Source organism: Lissotriton helveticus, chromosome 10, assembly GCF_964261635.1.
Source record: "Lissotriton helveticus chromosome 10, aLisHel1.1, whole genome shotgun sequence".
NCBI classification, from domain to species: Eukaryota; Metazoa; Chordata; class Amphibia; order Caudata; family Salamandridae; genus Lissotriton; species Lissotriton helveticus.
The window spans coordinates 19,184,763-19,212,444 of NC_136071.1; the positions used below are offsets into that span (position 1 = coordinate 19,184,763).

A 27,682-nucleotide genomic window follows, 5' to 3' on the forward strand; every position below is an offset into this window, starting at 1 on the left:
AACAGCTCTCTAACCGCTCTCTGCTTCAGTGCTGGAAGCTCTTTCAGTTGATGTGTCCGGTTATGTTAACACATGTTTGATGCACGCTCTGTTCTTGTTCTAGGTGACCAAGCTGCCGATCGCGGAATGCTCCCAGTTCTCCGACTGCAGCGCTTGCATGCAGGCCCGGGACCCTTTTTGTGGCTGGTGCGTCCTGCAGGGCAGGTAAGTCTGGATCAGCTGGGAGCCAGTGGGTCTGCAGATCTGTCTGTGATGAATCAGATGGACTCCAGATCTGGGGCGTCTGGTGGTAACCTCGCCTACCTAGGAGGCCAGGATCTTGTAACCGGTTGCTTGGGTACCTATTAGCTCTTTGTGCCCATCTAGGTACGAGCTACCCTAGTTCTGTCTGGTGAAACTTACTGGCGCCCCACAGTCCATGTGCACATGATAAGGCAAAGGCGCTGTTGTGCTCACCGTGCAAGGTGACTCTCAAAGTCTACAGATTCAGGTGCACAGGTGTCGGGAGCCTCAATTCGTCCCATGCACGGCCATGTGTGCTGAATTTAGATTGCATGATCCTACAGAACTAAGGAGGGTAGGACTGGAGACAGGATGTGCTGAGACCGACACCCTGGCTGTGAGGTCCAGGTGTTGCTTGGTGGTGGTGTTGGTGGGTCAGTAGTACTCCCAGGTGCTCTATGAACATAGAGTGGGCGGAGTCTTGAGGGATGCTGCATCCTTCTGGGATGCCCTCTGACTTGGTGAAGAAGCCTTTCTGCACCCGGTGGGCAGGACATGAAAGGTACAACTGTTGGATGACGTGCTCAACACCCATTCCAAAAGCAAGGGTGAAATGCGAGGTTTGATGCTCAGCGCTGTCGAAGGCTGCAGAGAGGTCGCTCACGACAAGGCAGGGGTCGCAGTTGTCTGTGATATGGAGGATGTTGTCACCACTTTGGCTGTTGGTGTCGCTGCGCCATGTGTGCTGCACCAGGGGTCTATAGTCATACTTGTTATCTTGCAGGAGGGAGATGGCCATGAGCTTGTCCGGAAGTTGGCTCACAACATCTTTTTCGATGATCTTGCCTACTCATGCGAAGTGTGTGATTGGGCGCCAGTTGGCTCGCCTGTCAGTGTCGAAACAGCCTTTTGATGAGTGGAAGTCAGGGAAGGAGTCTTGCTGCAGATGCATTGATGATCCCTAGTACTGATTTCCTCTGTAGATTTCCTTTCTAATGGAAGGAGTTGTGTCCTTTCTTTATTTTTCTTTGCTCCAAAATGTACTGACCAAGCAGCATAGGATTTTGAGCAGAAACATTTGACAATAGGGCACTAGCAGATTCAGCACCATGAGAAGTTTGGGTGATGAACAGAAAAAGTGTTCTTGGCATGTGGGCTGCTGAATTCATATCTGTGCATAGATCGCCGCCTAGTGTTGGGTCCGGATGATTGCACATTGTTGTCCTGGACGAGTCTTCGAAGTATCACGAGATAGGTGGCTCCTCCCCTGGAATACAGTGTGCATGGGCATCCTCTCCATCCTCAGATTGTTACAGTATGCCACAGGACAAGTACAAGCTGTTGGTGAACACGCCCACTCAGGAGACAGATTCAAGAATCCAAAACTGTAATCGTTGTACTTGCCCAGCGACATAAACCAGAATGCAGATTATGTGAGGTCTGTTTGCAAGGTCTGTGCGAGATGCCACCCTCTCTTCCAGTACAAAGCGATGAATCTTTAGAACAGGTTTTAATTCCTGGACAAAGGATCTGGCTTTGCTGATTGAGGGAAGAGAATTCCACTGGAGGGGGCTACGGTTGGGAGAAGGATCAGAATCTTGTGGTACCAGGGGGTTGGGACTGGCTAATACCAGAAGATTCTAGTTGTATTGGGGTGGGGAAAAGTAAACCCACGGTAAACCACAGAAGACTCCTCAAGACCTGGCTCTTCGAACAGTAGCAAAGCTTCCACTCCCCCCCCTTCCCCCCCCTCCCTCCGCGCCTTGAGACCCTCACGGGTATATAGCGCGCTCTACAAATAGATTGATTGATTGAAGTAGTTTTAAATAGAAATCTTACTGGTATGTGCATAACTCTCAATTTGGCAAAGAAACAAGCAGACTGTGGCTTTAGAGTGAGGAGGAAGTTTGTCTGGGTGGGACATGACTTGTGCATGAGACCCACAGACAGTGTTTATGAACAGGAGCAGGGGCGGCTCTAGGCTCATGGAGGCCCTGGGCAGGGAGCGTAGGTAGGGGGCCCCCGGAATAGGGGGTCCGGGCGGAGCGGGAGCCCAGTGAAGAGGGGGGGGTTAGATTGTTTGGAAGTGGAAAGAGCCGGAGGCTGCCAAATCCCTGCCAGGGGCTGCCACACAAATATGTATCCATCCTCTGAGGATTATTATATTAAGGATCTATATTGGCATGGTGCCCCCTGGGGTTTGGTGGCCCTGTGCAGGTGCACAGCTTGCACATGCCTGAGGCCTCCCCTGACAGGAGAGTTCAGGCGTTGCTGCATGCAGTGGAAGGAAGAGTCCAGTGTGCTGATGGAGAAAGCTCAGGTGTGGTGTGACCTGTGCAGGAGACCCACAGGCAGTGTTTATTAACAGGAGAGTGAATGCTTTGAATACCTGCACTCCAAAATGTCGGCCATCTGAAGGGCAGTCGATGGGAAGTGGTAGAGGGACAGGAGTACTAGAGTTCAGAAAGCGTACGATCCATCTTATACCAATGTAGCCTGAGTGACCGTGGTGGCATCCAGCGACACACCGCTGAGGGACAAACGGACATCGGTCACTGGAGGTACGGTGAGAGGGCTTTGAAAGGGTAAAACAAGTGGGTATCCTCAGGACGCCTTCGAGCCTCATGACGTGCCTTAAAGGGGTACGGCCCTCAGCGAAGTTGGGGTGGGGGGGAATGCCCCACTCATTCCTTTGACATGGGGGTTGGAAGGGAGGGATAGAAGTTCCTCATTCACTCGATTGTTCCTCCCTCTCTCCGACAGGTGCACGAAGAAGGCGGAGTGCCAGACGGACGGGGCCGAGGACCGCTGGCTCTGGAGTTACCAAGAGGTGGAGCAGTGCCTGGTGGTGCAGGAAGTTCGCCCAGCCAACCTGAGCCTCACTCAGCGCACCCAGGTACAGGATCCTGCTCATTCATGTCTCGCCGGCGCTTCTGTGTTGCGATTTCTCAATATTCTGCAGACGCTCCAAGACTGAGGTCTGCAGCATGTTGCATGTCTTTCGTGACGCTAACACATGACTGACTTGGCCCCAGTCCTAGCACCCTTAGAGTGGCACTGGTCTGCAAGCCTGACCTGACCGTCTTTGCTCCCACCCTGCCAGTCTTTACTGTACGCCAGACTTCTCGGAGATTTCCCGCCTCTATACTGCATTGTCCAGTCTGCCTCACGCAGCCTTTCATGAACACCCGTGGAGGATCTTAGGGCAGGAGGGATGGGGGCAGGGATGCTGAGATGTATTCTTTTTGCTTACCTAGTTGTGCTCTCTGCCCTTCACAGACCCCAGTCCACCTGACAGTTCCTGGTCTTCCTGCCCTGGAGGAGGGCTCCAGCTTCGTCTGCTCCTTTGGTGAATACAAGAGTCCAGCCGAGGTCCTGGGCACGGAAATCTCCTGTGAAGCACCCCCGCCGGAGCAGATACCGCCAACCCAGCCGGCCATGGGTGAGAAATAATGGAGATACAGTATTGTTCTGACAGGACACTGCAGTAGGAAGCTCTCACTGCTATGCTTTTACCACACAGAGGGAACTGCTGGGAAAAGATAACACTGCTGCAGCCCCAGCAGCACTATCGAAAGAAGCTCAGACAGCCGGGGTTGTGTATCACTGACACAGCACTGCTGGAGGGTGCTAATGATATTAGAATGATTAATGCAGTGAGTCACAAGTACAGCGATGTCCAGGGGTCCTTTGTTCTATACTGTAATGTTTTCCGAGAGAAGGACGGCAGTGTCCGGGGCGTCCTTTATGCCATGCATTAATGCAGTGAGACAGAAGGATAGCGATGTCCGAGGCGTCCTTTGCTCTATACAGTAATGCAGTGAGACAGAAGGATAGCGATGTCCGAGGCGTCCTTTGTTCCGTACAGTAATGCAGTGAGACAGAAGGATAGCGATGTCCGAGGCGTCCTTTGTTCCATACAGTAACGCAGTGCGACAGAAGGATAGCGATGTCCGAGGCGTCCTTTGCTCTATACAGTAATGCAGTGAGACAGAAGGATAGCGATGTCCGAGGCGTCCTTTGTTCCGTACAGTAATGCAGTGAGACAGAAGGATAGCGATGTCCGAGGCGTCCTTTGTTCCATACAGTAACGCAGTGCGACAGAAGGATAGCGATGTCCGAGGCGTCCTTTGCTCTATACAGTAATGCAGTGAGACAGAAGGATAGCAATGTCCGAGGCGTCCTTTGTTCTATACAGTAAAGCAGTGAGACATGATAGTGATGTCCGGGGCGGCCTTTGTTTTATACAGTAATGCAGTGAGACAGAAGGATAGCGATGTCCGAGGCGTCCTTTGTTCTACACAGTAATGCAGTGAGACAGAAGGATAGCGATGTCCGGGGCGGCCTTTGTTTTATACAGTAATGCAGTGAGACAGAAGGATAGCGATGTCCGAGGCGTCCTTTGTTCTACACAGTAATGCAGTGAGACAGAAGGATAGCGATGTCCGGGGCGGCCTTTGTTTTATACAGTAATGCAGTGAGACAGAAGGATAGCGATGTCCGGGGCGTCCTTTGTTCTATACAGTAAAGCAGTGAGACAGGATAGTGATGTCCGGGGCGGCCTTTGTTTTAAACAGTAATGCAGTGAGACAGAAGGATAGGGATGTCCGGGGCGGCCTTTGTTTTATACAGTAATGCAGTGAGACAGAAGGATAGCGATGTCCGGGGCGGCCTTTGTTTTATACAGTAATGCATTGAGACAGAAGGATAGGGATGTCCGAGGCCTCCTTTGTTCCATACAGTAATGCAGTGTGACAGAAGGATAGCGATGCCTGGGGCGTCCTTTGTTCTATATAGTAATGCAGTGAGACACAAGGGTAGCGATGTCCGGGGCGTCCTTTATGCCATGCATTAATGCAGTGAGACAGAAGGATAGCGATGTCCGAGGCGTCCTTTGTTCTACACAGTAATGCAGTGAGACAGAAGGATAGCAATGTCCGTGGCGTCCTTTGTTTTATACAGTAATGCAGTGAGACCGAAGAATAGCGATGTCCGGGCGGCCCTTGTTCTATACAGTAATGCAGTGAGACAGAAGGATAGTGATGTCCGAGGCGTCCTTTATTCCACACAGTAATGCAGTGAGACCAAAGGATAGCGATGTCCGAGGCGTCCTTTGTTCTATACAGTAATGCAGTGAGACCAAAGGATAGCGATGTCCGAGGCGTCCTTTGTTCTATACAGTAAGGCAGTGAGACAAAAGGATAGCGAAGTCCGGGGCGTCCTTAGTTCTATACAGTAATGCAGTGAGACCGAAGAATAGCGATGTCCGAAACAACCTTTGTTCTATACAATAATGCAGTGAGACAGAAGGATAGTGATGTCCGGGGCGTCCTTTGTTTTATATAGTAATGCAGTGAGACAGAAGGATAGCGATGTCCGAGGCGTCCTTTATTCCACACAGTAATGCAGTCAGACCAAAGGATAGCGATGTCCGAGGCGTCCTTTGTTCCATACAGTAACGCAGTGCGACAGAAGGATAGCGATGTCCGGGGCGTCCTTTGTTCTATACAGTAATGCAGTGAGACAGAAGGATAGCGATGTCCGGGGCGTCCTTTGTTCTATACAGTAACGCAGTGCGACAGAAGGATAGCGATGTCCGGGGCGTCCTTTGTTCTATACAGTAACGCAGTGCGACAGAAGGATAGCGATGTCCGGGGCGTCCTTTGTTCTATACAGTAACGCAGTGCGACAGAAGGATAGCGATGTCCGGGGCGTCCTTTGTTCTATACAGTAACGCAGTGCGACAGAAGGATAGCGATGTCCGGGGCGTCCTTTGTTCTATACAGTAACGCAGTGCGACAGAAGGATAGCGATGTCCGGGGCGTCCTTTGTTCTATACAGTAACAGTGAGACAAATGGAGGGATATAAATATCTTGGGATGGCTTCAGGGTACACTGGGCGGTGATAAACAGAGAATAAAAAAGGATGGATTTCTTCTGTATTCAACACTGTGTCATATGAGAAGAGCTGTAATGAATGTCTCAGGATTTCTATTCAATGCCGTGGTACAGAGAGGAAAGACAGGAATGCCTGAGGTTTTCTTTATTTTTCTATATGAACAGAGTGTAGATTTCCATGTTGGGCATGCCCTGCAGTGAAGCTCTAAAATACAAGGGGTAAACAATGCTTGAGTGTGTGCTTGCTTTAACACCAGTTTTTTTATTTTTATGTTCTAGACCACGTCATCGTACCTTTGGCAGTGATGTTCGGCGAGGTCATCGTTGCTTCCACAGACTTTGCCTTCTACGACTGTGCCGCTGTGATGGCGCTTGCTGTGTCGTCTCCGTGAGTGTACGGGGCTCTCTGAGTCCCACTCATGCCTGGGGTTTGGGGATCCACAGAGTTGGTTACTGTTGTCTTTGGTGGTTATCTAGCTACCTTTAACCCCTGGCTTTGCCATGGCCCAGCCGTCCTGTGTTATACACAGACTCACCCGGCAGCTCATCGCAAGAGCTGGTTGAGAATCTCTTTGAGGTGTAGAACAGTGGTTTTCAGAGAGTAAAACATTAGTGTTGCTGGTTGTGTATTTTGCATTTCTTTGCACACTGTACACGTGGAAATGCTCAGTACTCATGCAGACAAGCTTATTGATTTCCAAGACCCCAGCACACCTTGACGTCTGCATTAATGCACCGGTGTCTTGAGGCCTGGGCATGTCCTGCACAGAAGCTGATGTGTATGCCTGAGAATAAAAGTGCAACTATATGAAGACTGTAAAAAATATATATATTAGAGATGACCACTGCAAACCCATGTGCACAGAAGAAGCTCTCTGTACTGGTCTGAGTAACTTTGGGATCACACATAGACGAGAAAGGCATTGATGATTGGTGTCATATATCGGTCCCATTAGCAAAAGTTTGGACGTGTCTTTGTGAATCCAGCCGATGGTGACTGCCTAACCGGTCACCGAAGGATTCCCCTTGCCTGGTGTTCTTGCACAGTTGAGTCTGATTACTCAGCCCAAACACATCTTTGGAGGGCCTGTCAGCTGTTCTGCAACTCTACCTTTGAAAAGTCAAATTTCATTTTTTTTATTTACTGATCCACGTATTGTCCGCCACCTCAGATCTGTAAATAGATCAACATTGTGCCAGGTCATTTCTTAGGCACATGCACGTGTGGTGGTGCATAGGTAGGTGGTCGTGCTTGTACAAGTATCTAAAATAACACCGCTGCGTCATCACACTTTTTTTTGTGGCCAATTCTGCTTTGGCAAAGCTATTAGGTCCAAAGGCAAATCCTATTCTGACTCTGGGATGGTGTCCGTCCGCCTCCACCCTGCTCCGTGGAATCCATGATCTTCCCCCCTCCCTTTTTCTGCACAGCCGAGCTACAAGGTGCCATGTCTGTTGTAGTTTGTCTCCTTGTCCCTCCTACCTACTTCCTCCTCCCTCATTACTTAGCCTCTCTTCCTAGGACATCCAGCATGGACATGAAGAGCATGATTATGTGATGTCTTCACTCTCTGAACCAGGATAGGCGTCTTCCTGCCTTTTTCACAACAGTCCTTCAACTTTCCATGGACCAGGCCTGCGCCCTCCTCTTCTAACCTGTTACCATTCTGTCTGCAGAATAAACACTGGCGCCTTCTCTCTTGGCTCCTTCTCGTCACGCACGCTGACGGCTTGTGCTGGCACCGCTTTGCTTCTTCACTGTGGCATTGCTGGTTGTGTATTGCTCCCTCTTATGGGTTGCTGCATTGAATTTCCTGGGTTGAACACTCAGATTATACAGCATAGCTGGTTGGAGCGACTTGTCCCATGTGTCACTCCTCTGTGCTCATGTGTCACTCTTCTGTGCTCATGTGTCACTCTTCTGTGCTCATGTGTCACTCTTCTGTGCTCATGTGTCACTCTTCTGTGCTCATGTGTCACTCTTCTGTGCTCATGTGTCACTCCTCTGTGCTCATGTGTCACTCCTCTGTGCTCGTGTGTCACTCCTCTGTGCTCGTGTGTCACTCCTCTGTGCTCGTGTGTCACTCCTCTGTGCTCGTGTGTCACTCCTCTGTGCTCGTGTGTCACTCCTCTGTGCTCGTGTGTCACTCCTCTGTGCTCATGTCACTCCTCTGTGCTCGTGTGTCACTCCTCTGTGCTCGTGTGTCACTCCTCTGCGCTCGTGTCACTCCTCTGCGCTCGTGTGTCACTCCTCTGTGCTCGTGTGTCACTCCTCTGTGCTCGTGTGTCACTCCTCTGTGGCCACGTGTCACTCCTCTGTGGCCACGTGTCACTCTTCTGCGCTTCTTCTGTGAACCCATCCAAGAATGTTCTGTGATTGGTTCCTCCTCTGGATAACCAGCTTGGGTCATACCTTTGTATATTGCACATTCATTGCTTTGCTCTCTGTTGCTCCTGGGTCAGCTCCAACTGTTGATACCATGGCTGTTTTACAAGGCCCATCCCTGTGGGTGGCTCCTTGCTGTACTCGGTTGCTCTTCTGTCGTGCCACAGTGGAATCAAGTAAACACAACAATATATAACAGAATCTGGTGTTAGGAAAAGGATTTGGGCAAGACCTTCATACTGAAATTCAACCTAGATAGCAGTTTCATCGGCTAACCCAAGAGCGTTCGGCCGAACAAACATGGCATCAGTGATCGCCAGTGCAGAACTACCTTCAGTTACTCATAAGAAAGCTTCAAAACAGACGTTACTCAGACCGGCATAATATTTTACACTTCATACCAGATGTGGATACAAATATTTGAAGAATGCCTTACAACAAATGGAGGAGAAGATCAACAAAGGGAACATAGATTAGATCTAGCAGAAAAAAACACCCAGCGGCAAAAGATACAGAAAATCGTAAGGCAATGGCACAATTGTCCTGAAGGCGAATACCTGTAATCTGAAGAATTTGAAAGGGCTCTTTACTAAACTAAAAATGGCAGAAGCAGTAAACTGTGGAGAACCAGGCAACCGTCTTTGCCAAGACCCACCCAACTGGCATCCACCAGAAGACAAGGGCACAGAGGAAGCAAGGCAGAAAATAAACACCGAAAACCACGTAGGAGCTTAGTCCTATAAACACCGAAAACCACGTAGGAGCTTAGTCCTATAAACACCGAAAACCACGTAGGAGCTTAGTCCTATAAACACCGAAAACCATGTAGGAGCTTAGTCCTATAAACACCGAAAACCACGTAGGAGCTTAGTCCTCTAAACCAACGCCAATAACAAGTGGGTTAAAGCACAGAGGCACCAGTTTGCTATGAACCGCAAACGAAACGCACAAAATGCAGGCTGTGGGAGGAAGACCTCCTGAATCAAGGTGAACAATTTAACAATTTATCACCACCACCTATTCAAACTCTAACCCGTGGCGAGGGCTTCAAGCCGCAAACAGATACCACCATCCAGATTTATAAAAAGGGGCCACTTAAGACTCTGAAGAATATGTGGCAAAAAACTGCAATCTGGAACCAAGACTAAACAACACATCCACACCACCTGACGTTGTGAGCATGACAACTACTCAGGGTTTGAGGATCTCACCGTTACAGGGGATGGAAAGGACTTGGAAAAAAAGAATGCATAATGGTAACTCCACCATATGAACACAGAAAAAAAGAAATTAGTGATACTTTGTTATGAAAGGACTCGTATACATTATTGTTAACAAGTGCATTTTTCACGATACAACATGATCGGAAAAACCAGCATCTATGGAACAGCAAGAGCTGACAACATATCTTGGAACAAAAAATAGAACTGATCTATGAAGCCCAAAGTTCAAGTGGATTTCGCTCATAGATTTGAATCCAAAAAGTCAGAACCTGGCAAACACCAAAACAGTCTTAACTCCTTCGATGCTCATGACGAGCTCAGCTCGTCATGAGCGACGGTGCTCCGGTGCTCATGACGAGCCGCGCCCGTTCCGTGGAACGCTCGCACGCCGGGCTGATTCCCCTGCTGTGATGAACATTCCATTGGAACGGACGCGGTCATGACTAGCTCAGCTCGTCATGAGCACCAGAGCGCCGTGGCTCATGACGAGCTGACCTCGTCATGAGCATGGGGGCGCTGTACGCGCTCCCCCTCACCCCCCAGCACAGCGGGGAAATATCGTGAGCGGCGAAGGGGTTAAGAGAACTGCAGAACAGATGTGCAGTAACATCATCCTAAAGAGTGGGCTGATCAATGCTTGGTCGTCCAACACGCCATGGACACCTGTGATCTGATTGTGCAGCCCCAATGCTGGCCATTGGGATTGACCAATCCAGAGACCACTTTCTCTGTATGCAGAATAACCTGCACCCTCTGAGATACCATATATTTGATTAAAGAAATAGAGAAATTGGATAGGGGCTTCATGGCTGGAGTAGATACTAATCAACAGGCATTTATCATGGTTCTGGACAATAAACACAATGTAAATTCATGGTCGCTCTTTGCAAGTTTAACCTGAACATGGCCTTGGCCCCAGCACTGCTGCACCGCACACCATCCTATGACAAATCTTTTGTGAGGTTCCTGGACCTGACAATGCTTTTTAAAATTGTCTCCCTATAAATCCTAAAAATAGCAGTCTTAGCATGTGGGTGAACATCCCTGGTAATATGTAGGATTGAGAATAGATGGAGAACATGACAGCCTGGGTTTCTACCAACACCTTCAAGGAGTCAAGCGCTGGACCTGCATGTTGGACACTATATTAAATCATCAAACATAAGAATACAAGTGGGCTATTATTTGTTGATCATAGTCTGGCAATTTAGCATGACATGGAACCCTCACGCATGCAATGAAGGGCATTGTGGAGAAGTGTGGCTCACTGGTTAGAGCAAGCAGACCCTGAAGCAGAGAACGGCCCGGGACCAGGGTTCAATTACCGACGCGGCAGGGTCGTGGACCAGGGTCAGCGGACTCGATAATTCTCGCTTCGGTGCCTACTCGAATCACGGGTTCACACTCTGCAACTCTGGGCATTAAGCTTGCTTAATCTCTACAACGCCCCCCCCCCCGCGGCGGGATGCCTGGCTTTCACCTTGGGGATACCCAGTACGAGTTATCTCACTGGGAAAAGCCAGGACGGGTTCCCAAGGCAAGCGCCGAGATGCCTCACGGTGAAAAAGGGCAGTAGAGAACCATGGTGATGTGAGAGAGGAACAACCTACCAAGAAACTCCTTCCACAACCGGTGCATCTCATGACTGTGAAGATTTGAAGATCACAACCTAAAGTATTGTGAGGCTCTGCTTGAGCATCACTAAGATGTCGGACATGATCACACTCCTCAAAATAGGAAGGCCAGAACCAGGTGCAAAAGCTACCAGCAAGTGTTGCAGCATGGGTCTTGCCATTCTGAAACTCGGTGCACTGGCAGAGTCAATCCAGTCCCACAGCGGCTTAATATCGATGGCAAATCCACAACATGGAACACGACAGAGCAGTGACGAGGATTTAAAGGCAATTCTACGCTGACCATATCATTGAAGTAGCTAGTGGAAAGCTTCAAAATGTTTTTCAAAGTAACAGGCCTAGAAGATTAAAAAAAACTCCCACAGCATCGGGACCACCTCTTTCAAAACTAGCGATGAAAACATCGAGCCGTGTTGAAAACACCGCTGGTCCCCAATTGCACGTAGGATGAAGTTTAGGTCTTATTCAGTGTGCACAGCCTGTTATGGAACAGAGTCCTGGACTACGTTCCACTCACCTGGCACCTCACTGCACCCAAACCAATCAATCGGGGATTTGTAGAGTGGACTACTCACCCGTGAGGGTCTCAAGGTGCTGGAGGGAGGGGGGGGGTTCAGCTCCGGTTCAGTCAAAGAGCCCGGTCTTGAGGCTCTTCCTGAAGGCTTGCAGTGTCGGGCTTCGTCTGATGTTGAGGGGGAGTTTGTTCCAGGTCTTGGCTGTGCTGTAGGAGAAGGATCTGCCTCCTGTTCTGGCTCTGTGGATGCGGGGGATTCAGCCAGGGCGAGATCAGCAGAGTGGAGGTTTCTTTTGGGGGTGTAAAAGGAGTTTCTTTTGTTGAGGTATTGGGGTCTGGTGTTGTGGAGGGTTTTGTAGATGTGTGTGAACAACTTGAAGGTTACTCTTTTTTCGACGGGGAGCTAGTGGAGGTTTCGTAGGTGCTGGGTGATGTGGTTTTGTCGTGGGATGCGGAGAATGAGTTTGGCTGCGGTGTTCTTGACGGTGTGGAGTTTGTAGAGTACGTTGAACCGTGTGCCATCCCAGCCACCAAACAAAATACTGATAAGTAAACCACCTGGACTGGGCCATGATGTACAAGGTCCATGGCTATGGAACATCCTCACGGGTCCCTGAGGAATCCGCTGAAATTACTTCGAAGTAGTATCACTTTTTCAAGGAAACCTTCATCTGAGCTATGGGCAGGTAAAGAGCTTACCAACAGACAACGCACAATGAGCAATTGGCTTTCCTCCTTCCAACTAGCAGTTCAAGCTGGACTGTTCCTATTGAAGCAGGATCAAGTGAATCTGTATATGGCTGGATACAGATTGAGATGGCATGGTGGGTGAAAAACGACGTACTGGGATCTGGCCCAAGTGATTGCCAGTGGCTGAGATTAATTCACGGATTCCATCCATCAAATTGATGTTGCAATTGACTTCCTAAATGGGATAGCTATGCCCAGACAAGGGCTCTGTGCACACTGTGCCACTGGAACCATGCTATACCCGGCAGATAAGCACTAATCAGGGAAAACACAGTCTTGGGTTGCTTATGCTACAATTCAGGGAGGACCCGGCCTACAAGATCAGTCTGGGCTGTTCCTGCTGCCGCAGAATAAAAACTAATGTTCATATATCTGGGTCCAAACTCAAATGGCATGGTGGGAGGAAAATGATAGAGATGGGGACCTGGGCGATTGCCAGTGGCTGGGATTACTCCAAGCATTCCATCCATCACCCGGTCGTCATTATCGTTATGTGGCAGGCAGCGTGGGGTAAGGCCTGCAGTATCTGTTTTTAGGGGAGGAGTCCTTTGAAGGGGCACAGGTTTGTGTTGTTCTTCTAAATCTCTGTGAGGAGAAGCCGTAAAAGACTGGGTGAAGCCTGCCCTCACCTCTTTGTACTTCTGTGGTGGGCGCTACTGTTGGAAACTGTCCGTCCTGCTGGGCAGAGTATCTTGCAGACAGAGGTCAGGGCTGGCAGTTGGCCTGTCCAGGACACATAAAAGGGGTACCGACCCAAACCGGTTCCATAGAAGCCGACCTAGAATACACCTCCTCCATCTGCGAAACAAACAGAAACATGTGACTTCAAGACCCATTGTTGTTTTTTTCTGATGAGGGGTTACTCCGTAGAGTACTCATGGACTACTGTGCAGCCAAGGGTTGGTGTTGCGCACTCAGCAAACTCCCCAGAGGTGCGGGAATATCGCTGTAGTCCAATCTGAAGGATGAATCCCTAGACTGCCCTAGGCGCCAAGATACCCTACTTGTGAGTGAGGGATGGAACATACTTTACCTGCAATTTGAATTTCCTGCCATAGGATAACATTGCCTGGTTTTTGCTGAAAAAGTTTCTAAGTGTCGATTTTGCAAACTTACAAATATTCGTTAAAAATCGCCTGTATAACAAAAACACAAACCTTCAACTGTTTACAGGTGGTGCACCAGTGCTGGATCTAGGATCCATCCCGGAGTTAGAAAGAGTAACCATAACCCCACTTACCTGCTAAGTGAATTTCTTCCTTAGGAAATCATTGACTGTTTTTCTGTGAAATTTCTTCTGTCAACTTTTAAAATACCAAAATATTGCTTAAAAATCACTACTGTGACTTAATCGATTTTGCTCAACTGTTTACAGTACTTGTCCCAGGACTGAATCTAGGATCCAGTCCAGCAGTTAGAAAAGTAATCCTAGAAGTAATCTATTGCCTTCTTTTAGAAATTCCCATTGAGCTTTGTGTGTTATTGTGTTTGAAATTGTGTTGCCTATGGCAACAACTTTAACTATCCTATTCCAAAGTCTATTGTCAATTGAAAGTATTTATCTAAAAGTAACTCAATCTGAGAAAGTATATTTTGATACCGATTGTTGGTTCTAAAATAAAACCAGTATATATAATTTACATACCAACCATTGGCCTAGAGTTCAGTTCTTGAGTGTGTGAAACCTTTTGTTGACCGAGTGTGTACAACAAATGCTTTACACTGTCCTGTGATACTGCCTTACTGCTCGACCAAGCTACCACTTTAGAGAGTAAGGTTATATCTAACTTTAGCCTCTGCCAAACCTCTGGGGTCTGTGGACTCTGTGCACACTGTACCTATTTGGGAACAGTATATACAGAGCCACTTTCTCACATAAAGTACTTGTCTTTTCTACAAAGAGAGGCACTGGGCTGGACATCGATCTTACTGAACTGCAGGGGGTGGTATTGATTCTTGAGCCTGAGTAACCCCCACACTAACCCCCCTGGGAAGCCTGTCAAAGCTCACCCTTGCTGTTACTTAACCCCTTCCCGCTCATGACGAGCTCAGCTCGTCATGAGTTGCGCCGCTCGCACGCTGATGACGAGCTGAGCTCGTCATGTAACGCGCATTTTTAAAACAACGCCGCATACAGTGGGAAAAGCCGCCGCACGCATGCGGTTAAAGTAACGTTTTGTAAGGATGGTACTTGACCCAGTTTACATAACCATGGTAGAGTAGGCCTCAAGACAGTAGTATTAAAAAGGCCTCGACCCCCACGGTTGTGGCCCAGTTACTGCTGCTTGCCCCTTGTCTTCCTGGATGGGGTCTGACACCATAGAACACTACTTCTCTACCCTCACGAGCATGTCGGCTTGTATTCATTTCCCATTCCACAATAATGCTTTAAAGTGCTGCTAAATGACAGAAATGCAGCATGGGAGCAGTGTCGAACCCGTCAAAGTAAGCAAAAGTGTAAAACCTGTGTCCTGTGGCATACCAGACCTGCTGGATGCTTCGAAGATTTCAAACACACACATTGTGCTGTTGATTGTGTGGACTTGCAAGTTAATTTAGGGTTCTGGTAACATTTTGGCTTCCGCTTGTAAGGCAGACACACACGTTGATTTAGCCATTTTGGATAAATCTACACACTGTGCCCTGCTGTTCATGCAAGATAGCTAGATATTTGGGCGATTTCATCTACCCTGTGCTTGCTGCTCTCTGCAAATGTGCACTGCGTGAAGACAACAGAGCTATAATAAAAATAAAAAATAAACAAGTAATATTTCTTTTATACTGACCGTACTGTATTGTGAGATGCACCGGAATATGGTGTTTGTTGGTGTCACCTGTGACTGTGTGTCAGTGAATTGTGATGTATTATAGGGTGTGGTTGTGTGACCTCACAGTGTAATACAATCACAAAACCGGCTCGGGTCCAGTCAGGCTCCTTTGTAGAACATCCAGCTCAACCCTGGGCCGCTGTGGCTTCGAGCAGCAAGGCTTAGACAAAGGAACTAGAGTAAAACATTTAGACGTACCAAACAAGAAAGTAAGAAAGTTACACAATACTAAACAAATCTGGCACCATTTTATAAAAATAGATAATATTTTCCTGAATTATTTAACACCAAGGTGAGCAAAATCACCAGAGAGTTCAGGAGATATACATTTTTTTAATAAAACGTGTATCACAGCTTTTTAGTCCCAACTGCAAACAAGTCCTGTTAACCGTAAAGTTTGTAAACTTTTGAAAAGTTTTAAAGAGTTTTAAAGAGTTGTATTTGATTACTCCGGTCCAGATTGGGCAACTAATTCTGACGGGAAGAAAGTCGGGGGGAGGGGGGGGCAGCAAGGAGTATTTGGACAGTTACCTGGTCATCAAAGCAGTCTCCAGTCCAGTTGCTGAGGGTGCTGAAGGATGCTCTGGGTGCTGTGCAGTTGACGGGGGTTATTCCTCTGTCCACGTTGAGGTGGGGTGACTTTGGCCACAGAAGTCGCTGTCCCTCTAAGCCCTTTTCTAGCCAATGGAAGTTCAGCGGCGACTGGGCTACTGGTCTCTGGTCACAGCAGGTTCAGCGGAGTCCTTTGGCACTGGCTAATGCCTTTCTTTGGGAACCAATCAGCCCTTTGATGACTCTCCAAGGTCCGGTTGCCATTGGTGCAAATTGTGATAGCTATGGGGTGGCCCTAGGTGCATGTTGGCAGCAGCTGCGAGTCAGTGGAAATGGCGACTGACTAGGCAGAAGGGGCTACTTCAGCTTTTACGGCATGAATGCTGGACCAGGGACTCAACAGACTGACTCTTGGAGATCACCCTTTCTGTCTGGGCCCCCTAAGCAACTTTTCCATGAGCGGGGCACCACAGGCACAGTCCTCTCTGCCCTAGGCCAAGGAGTAGCAGGTGCTGTCCAGCAGTTGGTGCAGCCTTTCTTGCTAGGTACAGGGGTCAGCAGGGCAGTCCTTCGGTTCTTTGTCCAGTCCAGATGTCATTGGAGGTTCAGGGTGCTTGGGGTGCCATATTTATGCCCAGAAAGTGCCCTGGGGAGATGTTGCCGTCACTAGCCAATGGGATACCTAGGTCCCTCCTGCCTTGTTACGACTTCCGGCTATGTGTGGCAACTAACTATCCCAGAGTGCACTATTCTGGCCCCTTCCAAGATGTCCAAACACTTCTCTCGGTGCGTAGAGCTTGGTAGCTCACCCTAGGGGTGTGGCCACTTGTGGACTACACACCCATGGAAACAAATTGTTTGGCAACTGTTTTCCTCTCTCTGTTCCCGCCACCAGCCCGTCTACCTGAACAAAGGGGGAGGCCCTCTTGAGTGTGGTTGCCATTTGCCCATCAAAGGCGGCATCTCTTTTGAAGCTCGCCATTTGGGCAACACTCTGTGTGGGTTCCTGCGAGGGGGAGGTAACACCTCCCCCTGCAGCAGACTTCTGTTGTTCCTGTGCTGAGGAGTCGTTCATACTACTGCCAGGAGGGCAGCCAGCTGTCTGGTGGCCATCAACTGCAAATCGCCACCAGATAAACTAGACAACAGAGTGTCACAGCTGTCTATTGTTGCTGTACCTTAAAAGTGACATTGAATTTGACTTGGGCATTCAAGTTGGGTTTAATGTCTCGATTAATTTGATACATTGACGTGCCAACTCTAGTAGTCCCGCTCAGAAGTTACCAGGGCTGAATTGTCAGCCCGCAACGCTGCATTTGCCAATGGGGCTACTAACCTTTCCACAGTAAAAACAATTATTCAGGGGTTTTACTGTTAATAAATATTAAAGTGCATGCCCTACTGAATAATATACAGGCCCCCGCCGTAGGGCTCAGTAGGCCTTTGTTAGGGTAGATTTTGTAAAGGATTGTTAACCTGGCACTGAGGTCTGGTTAGCAGGCCTCGCTGCACTCGGAGTCGAAAAATCAGAGCATTCAGTTTAAGACTTTGGGGGTGATCATAGAAAGGAGCCCTTTCCTTACAGTATGCATGTATGTGGTATTTAAATGTATGTGCGTATGTATGTGGTATTTATATAGAGGAAACCAAGCGAGTGTTGGGAACCCCGCTCAATAACCTTCTCACTCCGCCTGTGTATTTTCTTGCTAGGTGTCGCAGTTGTGTCAGCAGCCCCTGGATCTGCCACTGGTGTGTGGCACAGTACACCTGCACCCCCACAGACACATGCAGCGGAGAAGGAGCTCTCATCTACAGTTCATTTGTAAGTCTGCCTAGTTCAAGCTACAGGCACGGTGTATGCTGTCCTGTGGGACTGTGTGGTGGGCAGTGTGGGCTATTCCTTGTGGGGCTGCCTGCACTATCAGCTGGCTGCATGTGCTACACGGTATGTGGTGTTACGAATGACTGGGTCTGTGTGTTGCTGTGTGTGTGCTAATCTGTGAGCCTGCTAGTCACTACACAGAGCTTGGTGGTGGAGTATGTGAGGATGTGTGCCACTCTGTAAGGCCATGTACGCAGTGAACCTTCTAGCACGGTGTCACTGTGAGAGCTACAGTGTTTGTCCCTGTGGGATTGTGTGCACGCATGCATGGAATCGTGAATGTTGCGGTGTGCAATACATGTGCAACCAATCATGTCCCTGCATCACACTCTGCATTCAGCCTGGTGTTGACTCTATTCATGTTCTGCTGTCACGAGCCTTCTTCGGTCCCCAGTTCTGGACTAATGTCTGATGGGCTCTCCATTCTGGGGCGTGGGATACTTGATAGATTCACACACCTTGCTTTGCAGGAGATGCCGCTTGTGAATCTCAGAAATATCCCATATGAGACAGCGGGTGTTTGGGGTTAGCCAATGAAGAGCAGTATCCAGCAGAACGTGCTCTCGCTTCTATCACATGGCTTTTACCAGTGCTGTCCCATTTCTCTCCAGCAGCCAGACGAGAAGCTCTCGGGGCCCGATGCCTGCCCCAGAGTGCAGGGGATCCAGGGCTCCCAGCTGTTCCCGGTGGGCATCGAGCGAGAACTGGATCTGCTGGGAAAGAACCTCAACTTACTACAGGTCTGTAACTGCTTCCTTGGAGGTGTGGCTGCCTTGTCCCCATCGAACTGCTGTGATAGCTGTCTAGCTCCGGATGTGCTGTGAAATGCTGGTCAACAAGATTCCCTGGAGCTTCACCGTCTATCACAAATGCAGATCCTGCTCTTGTTTGAGTGGTGCACAGTGCTCACTTTGGTTTTCGATTGAGGTCTGGTTGTTTTTACAGCGCGTGAAATTATGAACGTGACGTAGAGCACAGTGAGACATAACTACGCTGATAGCATTTCATATGGTGATTGTTACAGAGAAAAGTGTTCACTGGTTGTTGGGGTAGTACCAGAAAGAGAACAGTTTGTTCTGAAAGCCGGTGAACTGGTGAATGTTGGGAGATGAATTAGGGTTGTATTGTGTGAGACAGTCTTCAGGTTGTCTGATGGGTCTCTGTGTCCCTCTCAAGTTATTTGTACAATGGCTGGGCTGGGCTGGAGTCAGTGCTCATCAGAACTGTGCTGTGACATTCAGTTTGCTCTTCTGCAAAGCTTAGTTTTTCAGAGGACCACTACCGGGTAACCTCTCAACTTCACAAGAGAGCTCTTCCCCTCGCGAATCATCCCCTGGCCGCACACTAAACCTATGGGTACTTCGGCTCCGCCCCCTGTTTGTGTTCCACTGCTTGTGACATGAGTTATAATTTTAAGCTATAGGTACTATAGACCCATAACAGCTGAGAAGAAGGGTAAGTGCAAAACCTTACCTAAACACACCATAAACTTGGTAACATGCGCTACACAGGTCCTGAAGAAAGCCCACTGACCCGCCTGGGGACCGATGGGGCTGAAACATGTTGAACACCCACGTTTTTAAAGTAGGTGCCATAGAACAGTAGCCCTTCTAGATATGCACCATCCTTCTTTTTTATTCTTGCCCCATCGCCAACAGAATAAAACACGTTGTTGAGAGACTGAGCCACCAGCACCAGCACCCTGCTCGACAACCTCGCCAATCTTGGACTCAAGCAGCTGGTGTCCACCCCCACCCACCTCGCCGGACACACACTCGACGCAGTCTTCACCTCCAGCACAGACATCGACTTCTGCCACGCCACAGAGCTGCAATGGACGGACCACAGCTGCGTCCACTTCACCTTCAAGAGAACAACGACCCACCACCACCAGCAACAGGCAGCCCGCAGAAGCTGGAACAAGATCACAGCAGACCAGCTCGCCACCTCCCTGAGCCAGCACGCTCCTGCCAGCTCAGCGAACCCCAGCCAGGCCGCCGACAACCTCTCGAAGTGGATCAGCATCTGCGCAGACGAGCTCGCCCCGATGAGGACCCGACCCGGCAGCAAGAAAGCCCCGTGGTTCACCGACGAACTCAAGAGCTCCAAGAAGAACTGCCGAGCCCTCGAGAAAGTCTGGAAAAGGGATCCTACACCAGACAACAGGACCACCTTCAAGCTGGCCACCCGGAAGCACCACCAGCTGATCCGCGCCGCCAAGAAAACTGCATTCAAGGACCGGCTGGACAACAACGCACACAACTACAAGGAACTCTTCAACATTGTGAAAGAGCTATCCAACCCCAGCGCAGGAAACAACGACATCACCCCATCGCAAGACCTCTGCAACTCCCTCGCTTCATACTTCCACAACAAGATCAAGGACATACACAACAGCTTCAACACCCAAACAACGCACACCAAGACCGAACAACCACCACCACCCTTCTCGCCTGGACCCCGATCAGCACCGAAGAACCCATCCGCACGATGAACTCCATCCACTCCGGATCACCGACCGACCCCTGCCCTCACCACGTCTTCAACAAGGCCGACGCCGTCATCGCACCCCACCTGCGAGACATCATCAACACATCCTTCGACACCGCCACCTTCCCCGAGAGCTGGAAGCACGCCGAACTCACCGCTCTACTCAAGAAACCCACAGCGGACCCCACCGAACTCAAGAATTACCGCCCCATCTCGCTCCTCCCGTTTCCCGCCAAAGTCATCGAGAAGACCGTCAACAAGCAGATGACCGCCTTCCTCGAGACGAATGGATCCCTCGACCCCTCACAGTCCGGCTTCCGAGCCAATCACAGCACCGAGACCGCCCTCCTCGCCGCCACCGACGACATCCGAGCCCTGATGGACAACGGAGAAACAGCGGCCCTCATCCTCCTAGACCTCTCCGCAGCATTCGACACTGTCTGCCACCGCACCCTAGTGCAACGCCTCAGGAACGTCGGAATCCAGGAGAAGGCACTGGAATGGATCATCTCCTTCCTCGCTGGAAGAACACAGAGAGTCCGCCTACCACCGTACAAGTCAGAGGCCTCCGAAGTCATCTGCGGCGTCCCCCAAGGATCCTCGCTGAGCCCCACCCTCTTCAACGTCTACATGAGCCCCCTCGCGGCCATCGCACGCCAACACAACCTCAGCATAATCTCCTACGCCGACGACACCCAGCTGATCCTCTCCCTGACCAACGACCCCGCCGCCGCCAGAGCCAACCTGCACGAAGGGATGAAAGAAGTAGCCGAGTGGATGACGACCAGCCGCCTGAAACTGAACTCTGACAAGACGGAGGTCCTCATCCTGGGCTCTTCACCCTCCGCCTGGGACGACTCCTGGTGGCCTCCCGCCCTGGGCACCGCACCCAAACCGACAGACCATGCACGCAACCTGGGCTTCATCCTGGACTCCTCCCTCTCCATGACCAGACAAGTCAACGCCGTCTCCTCGTCATGCTTCAACATCCTGCGCATGCTACGGAAGATCTTCTGGTGGATCCCCACCGAGACCAGGAAGACCGTCACCCAGGCCCTCGTCACCAGCCGACTGGACTACGGCAACGCCCTCTACGCCGGTACCACCGCCAAGCTCCAGAAGAGACTCCAGCAGATCCAGAACGCCTCAGCCAGACTCATCCTCGACATCCCACGAACCAGCCACATCTCCGGACACCTGAGAGACCTCCACTGGCTCCCCGTCAACAAAAGAATCACCTTCCGCCTCCTCACCCACGCACACAAAGCCCTACACGACCAAGGCCCGAGCTACCTCAACAACCGGATCAACTTCTACGCTCCCAAACGCCACCTCCGATCAGCCAACCATGCCCTCGCCGCCGTCCCCCGCATCCGAAGAGCGACTACAGGAGGAAGGTCCTTCTCCTACCTGGCCGCCAAGACCTGGAACTCCCTCCCGACCGACCTGCGCCTGACCCGAGACCACCTCTCCTTCAGGAAGAAGCTGAAGACCTGGCTGTTCGAGCAGTAGCGGCACCCCCCCACCCCCAGCGCCTTGAGACCCTACGGGTAGGTAGCGCGCTATATAAATGTCATTGATTGATTGATTGATTGATTGATTTTAAATTCACCTTAATCACACTTTCACTATCTCTGATCACTACTGTAATCACCAGTAGGTCTCCCTCCAGGTGGAGGGAAGCACACCAAAAGATCTAATGATGATGCTTTTCACGTAGGTAAACTAGTGGAAAATCACGATATACCGCAACGGTACCATCTACGTGAATGAGTATTTTTTTTAATGCCTTTGTTTTCAGCCCTCTGGCCTACTCTGTTTCCTCATGTCTGTGCTACCACTTTTCAGTTTCTGCGTTTCACTTCAGCCAGTTTATTCAACAGACTCCTTTCCCTCCAATTCTTCGAAGACAGGAGAAAAAAGCTTTATAAGTTCGATTCAACACGGCTCTTGTCTCTTGCTTTATCTAGAACAGTGTGCATATATGAACGGTTTGTATGTGGTATTTCTATATTGTGTTCCTAGCTAAAGACGGAGGAATGCTGTACAGGGCCAAAGACGAGCATAAAGTCCCCAAGTGATAAGCGAGGTAGCGGAGTTATGGATGGTTAATGTAATGTGTTATGTAGTGTTCTTCAAAGAGGTGCATCTTCAAGTCTTTCGAAAACTGGAGCACCATTTGGGAGATCCTGACAGATACGGGGATGTTCTAGGCCCTCCTTGTTTTTTGGCGGTGTGTCCCTTGAGGGTGAGTTTGGTGTCCGGGGTAAATTCAAGTGACTTGGAATTCAGTGAAAGTTGGAATTGAAAACCCTCAGGGTTCATGTCATTGAGGCAGGTTTGTACCATTTCTTCTTCTTTGATCTTGAAAATAACAGGAACAGTGTCTTGGTTGGGTTGAGCTTCAGGTCGGCGCTGGCCATGCAGGTTATTTTATGTTATAAAATCTTGTAAAGCGCTCAGCTGCCCCAGCGAAGGGGCGTCCCAGCGCTAAATCCTGTAGAAAGAAACAAACAACTGGCTTCAATAAAATAGGCGTACAGAAAGAGGTCTGGATGACATTCAGGCAGTGTCGGAGGCGCTCAATGTCTAAAACAGAAGAGACTAGAAGCAGAGGTATATCATCAGCGCATTCGTGAATCGTAATGATGATATCTGTGATATCATCATTACGAAGCCAGGCGGCTTCATGTAGAGGTTGAAGATGACGGGAGACACTGCAGGTGATGGGGCATCTTTTGTGACTTGAAGGTGCCCATGTGAACAAACTGGTGTTGGTTGGAAAGGTAGGAGGGGAACCAGTGAAGGACTATGCTGATGCTTCCCATTCGGGACTCCAAGGTGTGCATCAGGATGTGATAGTTGACTGTCGAAGGCAGTAACATCAGGAGGCAGTGGTCCTCTTCATCTGTGGTCAGAAGGGCATAGGTTATGATCTGTAGGGCAGTTGTTTCCATGCTACAGCATGGTCTGAAGCCAGACTGGTAGTCGTAAGGTACAAACATTAATGTGATCCTTGAATTGAACTTAGACTGCTTTGTCGATGGTGTTGGCGATGAATGGTAGGTGAATGATGGACACATAGTGGTAGTGGTCATCAGTATCTACTATAGCCTTAGAGCCTGCTGTAGCGGGCTTTGCCGGCCATTAAAGGCCCGTTCCAGCGTTAAAGGCCCCTTGCCTTTGGCTCTGCCCTGTAACAAAGGAACAGGCCTTTAATGGCCGGCAAATCCCGCTACAGAGGGCTCTAAAGCTTTTAGAACATTCCGCCCCTGGAGGGCAGAATGTTCTAATTTGTAAACACAATGCCTGTCTATGCGGGGGGGGGTGTTAGATCACGTTGGGCTCCATGAGGCCTTTGTTCACAGCTGGTGCTGTGATCAAGCATTGGAATGTTGGAGCTTCTACCAGCCATTAGAGGCCCAGAGCACTCCATTGCCTTCAATGGAGCACTCAACATTCCAATGTTCTAGTCGAGGTTTCTTTAGGAGTGAGAGGCTCTGGCCTGGCAGAGATTCTGGGAAGATCCCTTGAATGTAGGAAGCATTGACAATGGTGAATAGGGATCAGTGTGTGTCCCCAGTGAGCGCTTGGATGAAGAATGTTGGTAAAACATTTTTTTCATAAGAAGTGGCTTTGAGGAAGTTGAGTATGTCGTCGAGATCTGCGAGGGACATTGATTTGAAGACTGACCATTGCGAGATTCTACTGGAATAGGTGAGCGGAAGAGATGAAGCCGGTTCGGTGCAATGAACGTGCTGTCAGATATTCTGAGAGGTTGAGTTCATTGGACTGCTCTGTGGCGTGAGCAGTAGGTGGGCCTGTCAGGGACTTGAACCAGTGCTTGATTGTCTTGAAAAGAGCTATGCTTCTGTTGGAGGTTTCATTGTTGGCACCAGTGTCTGCTTTTCATCAAACATATACTCTTGCTTTTAGAAGTTGAAGTAATCACCAAACTGTGTGTTATTGAAGGCTGTCTTGCGTTGACATTTGCTAAGAAATGGCTTGCAGCTCCTTCAGGATTGGCTTGTTGGCCTAATCTTTTGGTAACTGTTGTTTGGAGGTGGTGGTTTTCGCAGAGTGGCATTTTTACCGTGCAATCCTGCTATTGTTTTGACCAGTTTTCACATTCCACATTGTTATGTTTGCTTGCTGAAATGTTCAAAAGCTGATTCATCTGCTGGATGAAAATGACTTCCCTGTTGATACAAATGTTCACAATAGATGCCCTCTGTGCCTACTCACTGTGCCATACTGGTTCGATGACCTATGTATCCAAATGTATCCCCAGTGGCGCGAATGTTTAGATAAAGTGAGTGGAAAGCGCATGTGCGAGAGATACCATGGAGGCTGACAATGGCACTGACACATCTGGATGCCTCCCATTCTTGTCTCCTTAAAAGGGACTGGGGATCCTCTTCCTGTGCCAAAGGTCGATGAAATAAGTCAGAGCCCCAAAGGACATCTATAGCTAAGATTGCCAGTCACAGAAATCAGTTACAATCTCCTTCCTCTATTATTCTCTTTTCTATTTCATGTTAAATTTTTCTATTTCTACATGTATCCCTCATTCTCGCCTTCTAATAACCTTCTATTTTTCTTTTCCCTTCCTCACACCTCACCTTTAACTTGCTTTTTTCTTTTTCTCCACATTTACACAATCTGTCCCTCTCCTTTATTGTTTGTATCATTCCTTCTCTTGTCTTTCTACTTCTCACTCCTTCTCTCCCTTTCTCTAATTATGGTATTCCCACTCCGCAGGACCAGGACATGTCGTATCAGTGTGTGCTGGAAGTGGAGGGCACCCCTTTGACGCTTCGGGCCCAGGTGGAGCGGTCTTCGGAGCAGGACGATTCCTACCTCATTCACTGTGCCACACACGAGGTAGGGCTCGATCATTCACCCCCTTGATCCCTGCCCCACCCTGTCCAAAATCACCCCTAGAAACCAACCCCATCAACATTTTCATAGCCAACATCACCCCCTCATCCTAACCCATCGTACAACCTCCGCCATGGCTTCTGTATTTACAGCCTCTTCTACTTTGATCGCACCCTTCTCCTCTCCCCGCTTCGTTGCCCCTTTATTGTGGCTCATCCATCCATCCATCCCTCGCCTTGTCCATTCCAGAGTCGCCTTGTCCATTCCAGAGTCGCCCAGTCCATCCCAGCCTTGCCCCAGTCCTACCCTACTTCGGCCTGTCCACTAATCCCAAACCTTTCCCCTTTTTGCCAAGCCGGCCCCACATAACTGCTATGCCAGAGTCTCCCCCATTCATCCACACTCTTTCCTTCTGCCCACTCCGTTAAACCACCTGCCTCTGGGCGCTGTCCTTTTTATTAAACGTTTTAAGCATTTTTCCATTACCAAGGTGTCCGTAACGTGCTCCCCTGTCTTGAGCTGACTGTCCCCTCTCATCTCTTCTCCCTGCAGTATTATTACTCTGCTCTGTCCAAAGAGCATCCTGTCAACATCCATCTGATTGAAGCCAATGGGAACCGCATCGATAACCAGGGCCAGGTGCAAGGTAGGTCGCGAGAAGAGCGGTGGGCCATTGTGGAGGGAGTCCGATATGTCTCCGAGTCTCTCGTCTGACATTTTCCTTCTCTCTCCCCCAGTTATTTTGTACAACTGCTCGGTGGAAAACTCTGACTGCAGCCACTGCCAGGCTTCGGAGACCAAGTACAGCTGCTCCTGGTGTGGGGACGAGCAGGACGCGCGCTGCCTGTACCACGAGTCCTGCCCCTCGGAGCCAGTCCTGGTGTGCCCCACGCCCACCATTGACTCGGTGAGACCGCATCTCTGTGTCCTCCTTCCACAGGGGCCACCTGTCTTTCCCCTTGCTTACTAGAGGGATGTGATTGGAGCGTGTCGTGTGCTTGAGTATACGCTGCTGCTGGACTGTTAAGGGAATGGATGATTCGTGAAAAGCCTTTTGAACATTTTGCCCCCCCCCCTAACTCCTCACTCTATTCCCCTACCCCATTAGCCCCTTTTAGGTCCAGTCTGCAGACTGCTTCCGCTGTCTGTTGTCGATAGACCTATTGTATCTAATACTTAAACGTATACCTAGAGCTAACTTTGGGTCAGCCCGCTTCAAACCTCTGGCTTGGTCTTCATCCCTTTCTGGCCATTTGCTTGAGACATTGTCAATCACCTCTTAGATCAGCCCACAGGCATTTGCATCGCCCATCATTCTATCAGCTGCTCTTATGGAGTCTTTGCATTCCAGTGCATGAGGGGTAATTTTTAGGTCAAGCCTGAGCAGCGCATGCGCTGCTCTGCGAGGCATGATGTATTCAGGTATGGACTTGAAGCTCCGCCCATCTTTTCAATTGGCTGCTATGACTGTCCTTTGTAAATGTTGGCTTTTGATTTAATAGGCTTGCTAGTACCTCCTTAGTACATCCCTGTCTTTTGTAACCTCCCATCTGGACTGGACCTTTTACGTGTGTCCTTACTGTATAGCTTGCATTAGCCCTTCGGAGAACTCTTTGCTTAATTAATCTAAAGAGCACTGGTGGGACGCCAGCTTTAGCAATGGCGGCTGTTTTAAAAAAAATATTAGCAGCTTGCTATGCTAGCTTTCAATATGGGACCGCAGCTCGCCCAAATCGTTGTTTTTTTTTGTTTAATTTACATTAAATCATAGCGGCTGCGCATATTGTGCGCAGTACGCCCAACTCGTTTTAAAAGCAGCCCTGTATCTAAAGGAAACGGCTGACGGGAGCACACGTCTACAAATATGTTAAACTCGTCAGAATAGGAGCGTAAACTAAAAAAAAATGCAATTTCCCTTTTATAGGTCAGCAGGTGCTGTTGATTACCGCAGAGCAGTTGTAAAGATGTTTTACAGTGGATTAAGAGTTCTAGTAAAACGACATAAAAAATTAAATGGTCTTTTATCAGCCACAACTCATCCACATTCATAAAAAGTTGCATCTTTACCTAGAGAGAACATTGCCATCTAGTGGAGAAATGAAGCGAGTCAGCTGGCTGTATAAAGTATTTACTGTCTTTTTTAGGTGTACATCAGGCACTTGTTGCGCATGTCCCATTAATAACAAGCATTTACAATGCAATAGGTCTCACATTTGCGAGGGTTTCAGCTATTGGCATTGTAAATGACACTGCCTCTTATCTGTTTTAATAATTGTTGGAAAGTGGATTATTGGTAGGGGCAAATGTAGGCCTGCCACTGGCAATGCCGCCACTAACAGTATAGGGATTAGAACAGGTGATAGAAAATTATTTCTATGCTCAACCCTTGGTAACGTGGCTGTGAGCAGGAAGGCTTAACTTC

At 49.2% G+C, this 27,682-nt stretch overlaps 1 protein-coding gene across 1 annotated transcript in view; it reads left to right on the forward strand.

The window, feature by feature from the left end:
* The window catches only part of PLXNB3 (plexin B3), a 374,309-nt gene that overhangs the window by 285,113 nt on the left and 61,514 nt on the right, over positions 1 to 27,682 (forward strand). The window contains exons 7-15 of the mRNA XM_078664580.1: positions 104 to 204; positions 2,986 to 3,118; positions 3,502 to 3,664; positions 6,400 to 6,508; positions 17,718 to 17,829; positions 18,501 to 18,629; positions 25,141 to 25,263; positions 25,813 to 25,906; positions 25,998 to 26,167. Of these exons, the coding sequence (XP_078520706.1) occupies positions 104 to 204; positions 2,986 to 3,118; positions 3,502 to 3,664; positions 6,400 to 6,508; positions 17,718 to 17,829; positions 18,501 to 18,629; positions 25,141 to 25,263; positions 25,813 to 25,906; positions 25,998 to 26,167 (1,134 nt within the window). The remainder of the gene's footprint in view (positions 1 to 103; positions 205 to 2,985; positions 3,119 to 3,501; positions 3,665 to 6,399; positions 6,509 to 17,717; positions 17,830 to 18,500; positions 18,630 to 25,140; positions 25,264 to 25,812; positions 25,907 to 25,997; positions 26,168 to 27,682) is intronic.